The 12,997-nt window shown below is 42.0% G+C and overlaps 2 protein-coding genes across 3 annotated transcripts; one reads left to right on the top strand and one right to left on the bottom strand.

Moving 5' to 3' along the window:
• The first annotated feature begins 447 nt into the window (after positions 1 to 447).
• Positions 448 to 9,918, top strand: LOC6049389 (serine incorporator 1). 2 transcript variants are annotated; one of them, XM_038260207.1, is made up of 4 exons: positions 448 to 684; positions 1,390 to 2,404; positions 9,297 to 9,453; positions 9,513 to 9,918. In XM_038260207.1, exons 1-4 carry the CDS (start codon positions 649 to 651, stop codon positions 9,649 to 9,651), a joined length of 1,347 nt encoding a protein of 448 aa, XP_038116135.1. In that variant the 5' UTR covers positions 448 to 648; the 3' UTR covers positions 9,652 to 9,918. The 2 variants fall into 2 exon arrangements, with proteins under 2 accessions (XP_038116135.1, XP_038116134.1); XM_038260206.1 differs by having other exon boundaries at positions 9,288 to 9,453.
• Positions 9,789 to 11,639, bottom strand: LOC119768831 (probable glutamate--tRNA ligase, mitochondrial). Its single transcript, XM_038260203.1, has 2 exons — positions 11,406 to 11,639; positions 9,789 to 11,349 (listed from the first exon to the last, which is right to left on the bottom strand). The coding sequence occupies exons 1-2, from the start codon at positions 11,548 to 11,550 to the stop codon at positions 9,923 to 9,925; spliced, it is 1,572 nt and encodes a 523-aa protein (XP_038116131.1). The 5' UTR covers positions 11,551 to 11,639; the 3' UTR covers positions 9,789 to 9,922.
• Positions 11,640 to 12,997: the final 1,358 nt, after the last annotated feature.

Below are 12,997 nucleotides of genomic sequence, written 5' to 3'. Positions count from 1 at the left end.
TATTTTACAGTTCTGATCAAGGTTCTGATCTTTACTTCTTTTCAGTTATGAATCTTTGCTATTTATTTTATTTATTTATTTATTTTTGGTTTTATTGATATTTTTTTAAAGATTTGAAATCGTTTGAAGATTGTTTTATTTAAGGATGATTCGAAATTGTTTGAAAACATTTAAAAATAGAGATTTTTTTTTAATCTAACAAAATTCAAACCGGTTTTAAAAACCAACCGGTAAAATTGTACAATTCCTTATCACTAGCGACCGCTTCCTCGTTCACTAAACATCAACGCTAGATTAAATTTTCAAAACAACCTATCCCTCATGGGTTTCCTATGCAGATAGGGCCTTTTGAAAATTTAATCGAGAACGCACCATAAACAAACGTCATGCTGGGCTTTATGCTCCCGTCACATTTATGCTTCTCACTCACTCACACCTTCGCACTTGTTAGCCTCATTCATTCGTTGTCGTCTCGCCAGTGCAGTTCGGGTCGCAGTTCGCTGCTTTGCTTTGTTGTGAAATTAAAAAAGAGGAAAAAATAAATAATTGAAACGCAAATCGGGTGAAAATCTAGCTTTTCGATTGGAATTTTCGACAAATTCGGGTGTTTTCGCGAGTAAAAGTTGTCCCCAGTGAGCTTTCCGCAGGATGGGAGCCGTTTTGGGGCTGGTTTCGGCGGCCAATGTGAGTAATTTTGGCTATCTTTTTCAAGGAGGGGGGATTTTTTTTTTCTTGTTTGGCTTTATTGATTTTTCAGCTGGTAAGACAAACATACGAAAGTTGAAGGTTGCTGGAATGTTTGTTTTTTTGAAGCAATGTTTTTAATGTTTTTTTTTTCAATCGTAAAAATATAATATTTATATTTGTAATATATTTGTTTACTGCTTATTTATTTTTATGTATACTTAACAGAAATTTTCTAACGCACTATATTTACTTATCAATTATTTTATTAAACTTCATTTCTTAAGAATGCTAAGTTGTGTATTTTTTTTGCAAACTAACAAAACACTATCTAGAATCGTACAAAGTGTTAAAAGTTAGTCATCAGGGAAGTACAATTCCACGACAAGGAAATGGAAGAATCTCGTAACAAATAAGTTAATTAGCGTAAACCCTCCAAGTTTGGTTCTTCTATTGGCGTTTGATGTAATTTTACTCTTGTATTTTTTAAAATTATTATAAAATGAATCAATCATGAAAAATGCTCAAAATAAAGAAAAAAGAACAGAACAAGATTAGCTGAGAAGAGCGTTAATATTTGGTCAGTCGAAGGTTATCAAACAAGTGCTGATAAAGAATCTCCTCCTTTGTGACAAATGCGTCCAAACAACTCTGACGATCTTAAGCCTCAACTAACAACCTCTTTTCTCTTCCTCCCGCAAACAGTTGGCCTGCTGCTGCACCGGAACCGCCTGTTCGCTGTGCTGCTCGCTATGTCCGTCCTCGCTCAAGTCCAACTCGACGGCGACGCGCTTCATGTACGCGCTGATGCTGCTGCTGGGGGCCATCGTGGGCGCCATCATGCTCGCCCCAGGCCTGCAGGACTTCCTGCAGAAGGTCCCATTTTGTGCGAACTCAACCTCGACGGCGGGCCACCTGATACCGAACTCGGACACGATCGACTGCAGCTCGGCTGTGGGGTATTTGGCTGTCTACCGGATCTGCTTCGCGCTGTGCTGCTTCTTTGCGCTGTGGGCCGTGTTGATGGTGGGCGTGCGATCGTCCAAGGATTCGAGGTCGGCGCTGCAGAACGGATTCTGGGGCATCAAGTTTATGATCGTGACGGGAATTGCGATCGGGGCGTTCTTCATTCCGGAGACGGGCTTCGGACCGGCCTGGATGTGGGTCGGATTGATCGGAGGATTTGCGTTCATTCTGGTGCAGCTAGTTTACATCGTTGACTTTGCCCATCAGTGGGCCGAAGCCTGGGTCAGCAACTACGAAGAGGAGGAATCCCGCGGCTGGTTCGCGGCCCTTTGCTGCGCCACCGGTCTCCAGTACCTGCTGTCCCTCACCGGAATCGCCCTGCTGTACGTGTACTTTACCCAGGCCGACGACTGCTCGCTGAACAAGTTCTTCATCACGTTCAACATGCTCATCTGTCTGGGCGTGAGCGTCCTCTCGATCTGGCCCAAGGTCCAGGAATTCGCCCCCAAGTCTGGTCTGCTGCAGAGCTCGATGGTCACGCTGTACACGGTCTATCTGACCTGGTCGGCCGTTGCGAACAATCCGGACGCGGAGTGCAATCCCGGTTTCCTCGCCATCATCGGCGATAAGCAGAACAAGGTACACTTTGACAAAACCAGCATCATCGGGCTGGTCATCTGGATGCTGTGCATTCTGTACTCGACGCTGCGTTCCGCCAATAACGTGTCCCGGCTGGCCGATCCCGAGAAGCAAGGTAGGTTGAAGCATAGAATAGAGAAAGATAGAATTGCCACTCATTTACCGAACGGGGGACAAAACTGTGCTGCCTAACTGATGCCAGCGGCGAAACGGGGAACTACAACACCCTGCGCATAATACTGTCAAGAATGTGGAGAACTGGTTGGCACATATATATTATTTATTTAAAATGTAAAATGATTTTAAAAAAACATGGAAAACAAATCAAAACAATTATGAAAATTCAAGATAAGTGCATCCCTTAACTAGGATATTTTGTTTTAAATAAGATTAAATGATTTTTATTTCGCATCAGCATTTTTTTTTCTAAATTTCAAGATTATGCCAAATAAGTTGACACCCGTTTTCACTTCTCCAAAACATCTGTTTTGTCATGTTGACATTTCGCTGTCGCTGTCAAACCAAGTGAAGAATCGGAAGAGGAAATGACTATTTTGCCGTTCGGAGTGAAGAAAAGTGGTCGTGGTGTTCCAGCAAAGACTCCGCACTCCAACTTAAACCGCAATTTGCGCCTAATCCTAACGTTCTACCGCCTTCACTATAGTCTCGTCTTCTCATCCGGCTTCCAAGCTACAGATTGTCAAGTCAAACAGATTGGCCGATGCAATTTAAATCGGCTTGGCAACCTATGCCTTGCCTTACCAAAAAATAACTAATTTTCGGCAACACTGCAAAATGTTCAAATTTTGCGTGACTTTGACATTATTGAAAAAAAGTAAACAAAAAGTCCTTAGGTGAAAAACGGCATGAAGCGTTTCAGCAAGTTTTGCAACAGTGATTCGCAAAACGTTGTTGCGAGGGTGGGATTCTTTCGGTTTTCGAAGAAAAATCAAGAATACTGGTTGAAACTGTGCGATTATGGCAGAGAACTTGAGTTGAAATCTCAGAGGATTTGTAGCGTAAGTTAATCAATTTGTTGTTTACATCTGCTAGAATTCAACCATCCAGCCGCGTCGGATAATGTTTTAACAATTCACAGAATACTGCTGGTGACTGCATGGAATCGTCCTCTTCGACTGCACCTCGACGTTAGATTTGTTGGAGGGAATCTATCCGGCCGAGGTGTCCTCAAGTACCCTGCAAGAACTCGATATCTCCTCGGAATAATAATCTCGTCCGGCTGGAGAATTTCTGTCCGACGGTATCGGGCGATGTTGTGAACGTGTGTTAAATCAAACCAGAAAAATGTCGATCAATTACATTGAATAATTACACATTCAACTAAAAAGAGAACTGAGTTTTTTTTTATAAAATGTATTGACAACTTCATTATTGCCGATTGATAATATTCTTCTATCAAAACAATTTAAATTGTCCAAAATTCGTAAAAAAAAACCTCGACCCGTGATCCAAAAAGGCATAACTCTTAAATAAGAAACAAAACAATTTTATTTAAATTTGATTTTTTTTAAATGTTGTGTTTAACGTTTAACGTTTTAGTTAAATTGTGTGTACTAATAATTTAATTTATTAAAACAATAAATAAAAACAATATTGAAATTACAATACTTCTCATCTTTTCCCACCGTAAGAAACATAACGCGTTGCTCAGCGCCTTAGGTGTCCAGCGCGTTTGGATCTGTCAAAATCGATCGGCCAATCTGTTTGACTTGACAATCTGTATTCCAAGCACCATTTCACATTTTTGATTGCCAACTGAACGTCAACAAGCCTTTTTCCATCTGTCACTGTCAAACAAAACGCACCCTCCAGAATGCACAGGGCAGTTCCATCAAAGTGCACAGTGCGCATTTCGACTGAAGTTCCCCGTTTCGAGCAGTGGTGGCGCTGTCGGCAGTGTCGCTTGACGTTTACAAGGGGGAATCGGCAAGTGGCAATTCTACCTATCTCTATTCTATGGTTGAAGGCTTGTTGGTTTGTTCTTTTTCTATCGCACCACACCATTTTCATACTATTGTTTGCACTAACACATTGTTAATTTTTAGTTTTGGTTTATATGCGTTGACATCTGACTCGATTCTGGGATGCTTCTCTCCAATATCGACGCGGAACTCCCACACTTTCCAGATCTTCCTCAAACCGGCTCAAGGGCCAACTTCAGCGGATTGATTGTCTGGTTCGGTAAGCGCGCGGTTGGCAGGTCCTACTCGAACATCGTCCACGTCTCGTGCTCGTAGAGAACGACCGGTCATATCAGCGTTTCGTACATTGTATACTTTGTACGCCGGGAAAGGTGACCAGACCTCCGAATTTCTCTGCTGCAGTTGTTGTCCGACGTAACCAACGATCCGCGGTACACAAACTCCTCCACGACCTCGAACTCGTTCCCTTCGATCGTCACGCTCGGTCCTATGCGAGCCCTAAGGGAATCGGTTCCTCCTGCCAGCAGATACTTCGTCTTCGCAATATTCACCTTCAATCCAACCTTATCCGCTTCCCGCTTCAATTCGGTGTACCTCCTGGCCACCTCCCCGAAGGTTCGATCTTCACGCTGCACCCTGTGCGTTTCGTTAATTTCACCATCAGCTTCCCGGGAAAGCCGTTCTCGTACATGATCTTCCGCGCGTTGAGAATATTTATGGCTCGATAGTTCTCACATTCCAACTTGTCCCCCTTATTGTAGATTGGGTATATTACTCCCTCTTTCCACTCCTCCGGTAGCTGTTCTGTGCTCCAGATATTCGTGGTGATTATTGATCCTTGCACTGTAACTTGGATTTAGCCCGCAATTTTCTCTCGTACTTTTGACAACAAAATTTCCAAAAACTAGGCAACCATCAGTTGTTTATTTACATTTCCAGTCGCAGTTTCCACCAAACTGGACATTCGCACTTTAAAATTGCTATTGACAGGTGAGCAACACTGGCTCACTTTGATCATTTTTTGAGAAAATTAAAATTTCCCATGCCAGTTTGACAAGTCGCAATAGTGCGATCGATAGCAATAATTTAGTGCGAAGTCCAAGTTAGTGAGAATTGCGCAATATTGCATTCGTAATATTGCGATCGTAATTTCTCGACTCACGTTCGAAATTTCTCGATCGTAATTTGTCGATAGTAGATTGAGATCATTCGATCGTAATTTATTTTATGATTTTCAGAAATTCCATTTCTTTTATTTTTTTTTTATTTCAAAAAATTAATGATTTTTTGTAATAAAAAAACAACAACATTGTTACATTAGATTAGATTAGATTAATAAAAATAAACAATTTTTTTAATTTCATCATTCGATCGTAATTTATTTTATGATTTTCAGAAATTCCATTTCTTTTATTTTTTTTTTATTTCAAAAAATTAATGATTTTTTGTAATAAAAAAACAACAACATTGTTACATTAGATTAGATTAGATTAATAAAAATAAACAATTTTTTTAATTTCAAGAGAAATCAAAAACTTAAAAAAACGTTTATTATTTTCTTTTAAATAAAAAAAACATTTTTTTATTTCAAATATTACAAAGTTTTAAAAATTTCAAAAATAAAAAAAACTAAAAAAAAAACTAAAACTAAAAATAAAGATAGGTAGCTGTATCAAAACCATAAGAGGGGTGGAGAGTGGAATGATTGATCCTATATCAATTTTAACCGATTTACTTATTATTTTTAAAGTTGATTAAAAAAAAAAGTTCTGTGTTTTTAAAATTAAATATTTTTGTTAATTTGTTCTTGGCTTGAGTTACAGTCCAGACTCGATTATTCAAAGGCCTTGGCAAAATTTCACTTCGGATAATCGAAACTTCGGATAATCGAGTCTGGACTGTACCAACTTTTTATTTCGAATTTCTTTGAAATTTTTTTTTCAATTTCTTAATGCTTAGAAATTTTTTTTTTTTTTTATTGCAGGCCAAGGGTGAAATGATACCTTTTCGGTTGACACCCGGTGAGGAACATCCTGGAAGGAGCGGAACTACACCCGTAGTGCTGTTAGCTGACCTAGACCTTGGTCAAAACAGCTGCTCTGGTTCCTTGCAAGTTACCCATTTTCTTACCTCCACGTTGGCTTGGTTTCGTCATCATGATGACAACACGTGACCTTGCTGGTGGCCTGTGGAAACGAACTCGTAAACCTTTGACCAGCGAGGGTCAGAGTAGAGACGGCCAAAAGAAAGGGATGCGCAATGTGGGAAGGGAAGATTGTAGACGGTATTGTTTTGATTCACAGCATGTTGAGTTAACTGTTGTGGATGTACCTGATACATCGCAATACGGGGTTTCTCTTCTTTCCACTTTCAGCTACTATCTATCTTCTATTTCTTTATTATGTATAACTGATTTTCTAATTCTGCTTCTGTTTACTATCCACCATTTTATTTTGATTGCATGATCTTTCGTTTCTCTTATTTTCTTATACTAATGCATCTTTTTGTTTTGTTTTTGTTTGTTTCCATTTTCATGTCGTGTCTGGGCCTGCGGTTGGAGAACGATTGCACCACGACAACCACTTTGGAGTGATATTATCACACTGGAGACAACAGCAACAACATAAGAAACCCTGATGTCACTCAGGTTCACGAAAGTAACTGTATCGATATTGTATAGTGTTTATATTTTACTAACATCCCTTTCTTTGCAGAGCATGAACTACATCATAAAGCGGCAATGTGGGAAAGGGAAGTAATTTGTGATTGTAGAAGGTATTGTTTTGATCCACAGCATGTTGAACGAACTGTTGTGGATGTACCTAGAACATCGCAACTCGGAGTATCTCTTCTTCTTATCTTCAACTACTTTAGTCCTGTTTCACTTATCTGTCAAGTCTCCTCTACTTTATTTGCCAGTTTTAACTGCTATGTGTTTTCCCTAACATCCCCAATCGGCTCCTGAAGTTGTCATTAATGCTATCTAAGCTTATATGATATTACAAGCTCTTCCCGGCAAACTTCGTCCTGCCCTTTTTTCGTTTTTGACATTTCTTGCTTGTTTGCTAATTCAGCCTCCTGTGATCAAAATTTGATTTTACGCAGATTTTCCCATATAATCTGCAGAATTTCCGGAATCGGTTCCAGAGTGGCCAAAGTTGTAACTTTTTGGCGTAAGAACCTTCCTTGAACTTATACGAACCCAACGCAACAAAGAGCACCTCGATCCGACGCTCCGTATTGAACTGATTCGCGTTCGAACAAAACCGTCGAAATTTTTTATATATATAGAAGATTTATCCTTTATCAGATAGCTTTTTTCATAAATTATTGCCTATATTTTTAATCTACTTCATACAGCTTTTACTCTTCTTTCCTTCAACATACACTTATTCTTTCAGTATCGAACTTTATGAAGTTTGCTTTCCTTTATTGTCTATTGTTTTAATCTACGCCCTTTTCTTCAAACAAGTAAGGTTTGAGTCCTTACTCAATATATTGAATGATCAAAGTCACACACAACGTTATTGTACTTTTGGTAAACTTTTTAATAACATGCTTAGGTTCAAAACATTGTAACAAAACACCGCGACAGAAGAAATAGCAACAGATAAACACGACTCAACAATAGGGAAGATTTCAGGAGAAAACAATACACAGTAAATAACAATTAGTTTTTGAATTCAAACTAAAATAAAACAGTACTTGCTTTAATGAAAATTGATAGGCACACTATAAATGGATAGGCGCTTATACTTACATCAAACCCTACGTAATGTACCACCCCCGGCCGAGTTAAAATGCGTAACCGGAAAAGAAGGTGTGCATGCCTGGCACGAACACTCAAAGCGTGTTCTAGCGTGCTGCTCGTACTGACTCAGAGCAAGGGTGAGATGTAGGTGTAAGGGCAGTGCGTGTTCGTCGGGAACCTAGTGCATAAGATCGGTCAAGGCCCGTTCTTACACTGAAAATTGCGAATTGCGAATTGCTTAGAAAAATTTTTTTTATTCAAATCCTAAAAAAATAAATTTGTTTTTTTAACTATATGAAATTATTTTTGTTTTTTTTTTTAATTTTTGAAGTTTTAAAATCCCTCTTTTTTATCTTTAAATATTTCTAAACTTTTTTTTTTGAAATCTTGAAAATTTGGATTTAAAAAAAATAAGTTTTCTAAATTGTTTGAAATTAAAAAGAAATTAATTTAGATTTTCTTAGCATTTTTTTTTTCAATATTCCTTTTAAATAAAAAATATAAAAAAAAATATAATTAATTTCGATCGTAATTTGTCGATGGTAAGTCGTAATCTTACTATCGAGAAATCTAGATCGTGAGTCGAGAAATTAGGATCGAATGCAATAATTACCACGCTTGACTATCAGCCGGTGTAGACAGGCCGCCAGCTTGTTCGGGCCCATCTTGATGAGTACCGCACCGATACCATCCTTACCCGCTGCATCCTTAACTTCCCTCATCGTGGGTGCTGCCTCGTCCTCGCCGTATTCCGCCTCTGGGCCGTTCAGGTGCTCATCGAAATGCTGCTTCTACCTTTCGATCAACCTCACGCTCGTCCGTCAACTAAGTTTCTTGTAAAACTTGCGCGTTTCGTTGGAGCGATACAGCTGTTTCATGTCCTGGCACTCCAACTCTTCCAGGTGGCGCCTCTTATTCCGGAAGAGGTGGGTTTGCTGTCTTCGCAACTGTTTGTACGACTCCTTGTTCCCACGGGTGTTATGCAGAAGCAACTTGTCTCGCGCTTCTCGTCCCAAATCGCCTGACATTCTTCGTACCCGATGGCACTCGATTTCGCCGCCTACTGGGCTTTTTACATTTGTGTCAATTCAAGACTAGCAATTCACTCATCATACTACCTAGTAAAACGTAACTTCTAGTCACTAACAAAAACACTGCTTTCTTTGGTTATTCTTTCCCGGCTATTCAACCGCGCACTACTAACCCTGCTCTACGTAACTCCACGCACTTTCTTCCAACAAACTCTGTATCGGTGTGGCAAATGTTTGCACAACCTTTTTCCGCGAAACGTCTAACCCGTTCAGTTCTCGCAGCCACGCTCAGCGACGACGGGTCCGCATCCGGCCACGCCGACGGCAACGCAGTGCGCGACAACGAGGAGGACGCCGTCGCCTACTCCTGGTCGCTGTTCCACGTGGTCTTCGTCACGGCCACGCTCTACGTCATGATGACGCTCACCAACTGGTATCAGTGAGTATTACTTTTGAAGCTTTTTTGAGGTTGAAGATTGAAATTATTATTTTTTTCAGGCCGAACTCATCGCTGGACACGCTGAACGCGAACGCCGCCTCGATGTGGGTCAAGATCGTCTCGAGCTGGTTCTGCGTCGGACTGTACGCGTGGACACTGGTCGCGCCGATGGTGCTCGTCGATCGCGAGTTCAACTAAACACTAATCTCGTCGTTTCCAAAGTGTGTTTTTTGTAGGATTAGAGCGATTTGCTGATGCAACTGAAAATAGGTGTTTTACTTCATCGTTAGGGAAAGAGCAAAAGGTTGAGGGAAGTGTGAGATTGAAGAAAAAGGTAATTTACAGCCAACAACGGTGTAGCTTAAATTTAATCCGCTAACTAAACGTATTTACAATTACTCACAACAAGCATTGATCTTAACCAACCAATTCGTACATAATAAAGTCTTGCGTTCCCCTCCGGAAGTTTTCATCTCTTTTTCGCCGCGATCAGCATCCGTTCAAGCGTTTTATCACGGCCCAGAATCTCCATCATTTCCGCAACGCCGGGACCTTCGTCCAGGCCGCTGAGGCAGCTTCGTAGCGACTTCATGAGCACGTCAAATGCAAGCTGGTTGCGTTCGGCGAACGCCTTAAGGAATCGACTGAGGTCGGCTTTGGTGAAGGTGGGAACCCACTCGGCGGCGAGGTTCTTCGCGAGTACGGCCAGCGTGTCTCCGTCGACGTTGCGATCGCGAGCGCCCTTCGGCAGGACCCACAAGAAGGAGAGTTTCCCCTTGACCAGGTCCTGGATGGCGTCGATTCGCGTCACCGACCAGCCCAGTACGGCCCGCACGTGCTTCTCGTCCAGATCGAGCTGCTTCAGGTTGTCCTTGTACTCGGCGCGCACCATCCGGATCACTTCCTGGACCAACGCGGCCGCCTTCTCCGGGCAATGTTTCAGCTGATGGGCGATCTCTTCCCGATTGCACTGCTTCAGCAGATCCGGATTCAACCGGCTGGAGTGGGCGTTGATCTTCTTGATGTCAAAGTGCCCGATCAAGTCCGCCATCTGGACGCCCGTGACCTCCACCAAATCCCGATCGAATCCACCCCCGCTCTGAGTGATAAAGTTCAGCAACGCCTGCGGGAAGATTCCCATTCGCCGGTAATAATCCAACTGTACATCCCCTTGCCGTTTGCTCAACTTCGACCCGTTCGGGTTCATCACCAGCGGCAAGTGCGCGTACTGCGGCGGCCGCCACCCAAACGCCTCAAACATCTGAATGTGCTTCGGCGTCGAAATCTGCCACTCAACGCCGCGCAACACGTGCGTAATCCGCATGTAATGATCATCAACCACATTCGCAAAGTGATACGTCGGAAACCCGTCCGACTTAATTATCACCGGATCGCCCTCGTTCTGCGCCAAAAAGTACACAATCTTCCCATAAATCAAGTCGTGAAAATCGTCCGCCTTCGGAGCAACCTTAAACCTTATACAAAACTTATCGTTCTTCGCCAACCGCTCCGCGATCTGCCCCGGCGTCAAATGCCTACACTTGTTGTCATACTTCGGAACCTGCCGCAACCGCACCGCCTCCTTCCTCAACAGATCCAACCTCCGCTCGGAACAAAAGCAATGATACGCCCTCCCGTCCATCAACTTCCGCACCTCCCGCTTATAAACCTCGTACCGCGCACTCTGCACATAAGGCCCGTACTCCCCCCCATTCCACGGACTCTCATCCGGCTCGATCCCCGCCCACCGCAAATCCTCGTAAATCCGCTCCTGCGCCCCCTCCACCAACCGCTCCTGATCCGTGTCCTCAATACGCAGAATAAACTTCCCACCGCGCGACCTCGCAAACAGATAGTTAAACAACGCCGTCCTCAAACCTCCCAAGTGCATGAAACCTGGAAGAAAATCAAATTAAAACTTCAAAAACAAGCACCTCAAACCTTCCACCAACCCGTCGGACTGGGAGCGAATCGAACGCGGACGACGTTCGCGGGTGGCGGTTCTTTCGCTTCCTCCGGAAGCTTGCTGCACAGCTGGCGCCGCGTCCACAGCTGCAGCGGCAGGCGTTTGGGCAGTATTTTGCGGTAGAAATGCATTTCAGGCTGCGCTGAAGCAAGATTGTGCGGAATTTCGTAACGATTTCGGGGGGTGACGATTTCACATCGCGCGAGTGTCACTGACAGAGTGGGAGAATCAAAACAAAAACAAAGTAGAGGGCTGTCCCTCGTTTGGGGGGCCCTTGAAGCAAAAATGGTTGTGCCCCAGTCAGCAGGGTTGCCAGGTTGCCAGATAAATCTGGGAATGCCAGATTTTTCAAGTGTAAGCCAGAATAAAGATTCCTTCTCTGTGCCAGATATTGACAGACTTTGCCAGATTTTTCACTAAATGCCCATTTCAAACAACTTGTTTTGATTAAAATAAAGAAATATTTAAAAATTTTATGTGTTTTTCTTAAAGAAAATATAAATTCAACATTTTTAGGGCATAAAATCACTTCAACCACCTGAATTCTACCAACATTTGAATTAATCCATATCTTCTCTCTCTTTCATCATTCAGAATTGTTAGAATTTCGTCTGCCAGATTTTTCCAGATATTTTATCGATACTTTGCCAGATTTCTCAAATTTTGGCCTGGTGCGATTCGAAAACTGAATACGAATTCTATTCGAATCGTAAGCGTAATATAAAGGCTGATACGGAGATCGAAAGGAACGCAAAACTCCATATCTAGAGTTTTTTGTTAAAGGTCCTATAAGCTTTTGCGTGTCATATGTTTAGAGAACCTTATCACAAAAAAGTTGTATAAAAAAACGCCCAAGAAACGGTCAAGGAAAGGGTCAATAGCAAATTTTTTATAAGCGGTACGCAGCTGAAAAGGTACAGAAACCAAATGTGGCGTTTGACGTTTCTTTGCACGGTGTACCATGTTTCATGCTTGTTTGAAATATGTTTTGGTTGAAAAAACTGAAAGTTTGATTTGATTATTTGAGTGCGACTGAAAATTTCAAATGTATCAATATTTTTGAAAATTCCGAATCTCAAAATGCTGAATCTTTTAATATTAACACCCGCCAGTCGACCAACTGGTACCAGTGAGTATTACTTTTAAGGTTTTTTTTTATGTTGAATTTTGATTGAAATTCTTCGATTTTTGCAGACCAAACTCATCGCTGGACACGCTGAACGCGAACGCCGCCTCGATGTGGGTCAAGATCGTCTCGAGCTGGTTCTGCGTCGGACTGTACGCGTGGACGCTGGTCGCGCCGATGGTGCTCGTCGATCGCGAGTTCAACTAAACACTGTCAGTCGAGAACAGAACACTGATGAAGTCTGCAAGTAGTAGACGAAATACGTATCTGTCAAGATATTAAAAATATATAGCGGAATTAAAAGGAACAACTCGTCTCTTTGTATTCATAGTAATGCATTCTGCTAAAACGCTCAACCAAACCACAACGCTCAACCAAACCACAAAGATTTTGTTATTGCTCGAAATGTAGTAAACTAGAGGGAAAGCCCCTCGGAAAGCCCAATAATTGTC

The sequence above is a fragment of the Culex quinquefasciatus genome, chromosome 3 (genome assembly GCF_015732765.1).
Source record: "Culex quinquefasciatus strain JHB chromosome 3, VPISU_Cqui_1.0_pri_paternal, whole genome shotgun sequence".
Classification (NCBI taxonomy): Eukaryota; Metazoa; Arthropoda; class Insecta; order Diptera; family Culicidae; genus Culex; species Culex quinquefasciatus.
This window is presented reverse-complemented; position numbering and strand designations above follow the sequence as displayed.

Bases quoted from the DNA above. Each gene is read 5' to 3' on its own strand.
- LOC6049389 (XM_038260206.1), top strand. From the start codon at position 649: ATGGGAGCCGTTTTGGGGCTGGTTTCGGCGGCCAAT. The intron at 685-1,389 runs GTGAGTAATTTT...TCCCGCAAACAG, and splicing joins GGCTGGTTTCGGCGGCCAAT to TTGGCCTGCTGCTGCACCGG. The intron at 9,454-9,512 runs GTGAGTATTACT...TATTTTTTTCAG, and splicing joins ACGCTCACCAACTGGTATCA to GCCGAACTCATCGCTGGACA.
- LOC119768831 (XM_038260203.1), bottom strand. From the start codon at position 11,550: ATGCATTTCTACCGCAAAATACTGCCCAAACGCCTGCCGCTGCAGCTG. The intron at 11,350-11,405 runs GTTGGTGGAAGG...ATTTTCTTCCAG, and splicing joins ATTCGCTCCCAGTCCGACGG to GTTTCATGCACTTGGGAGGT.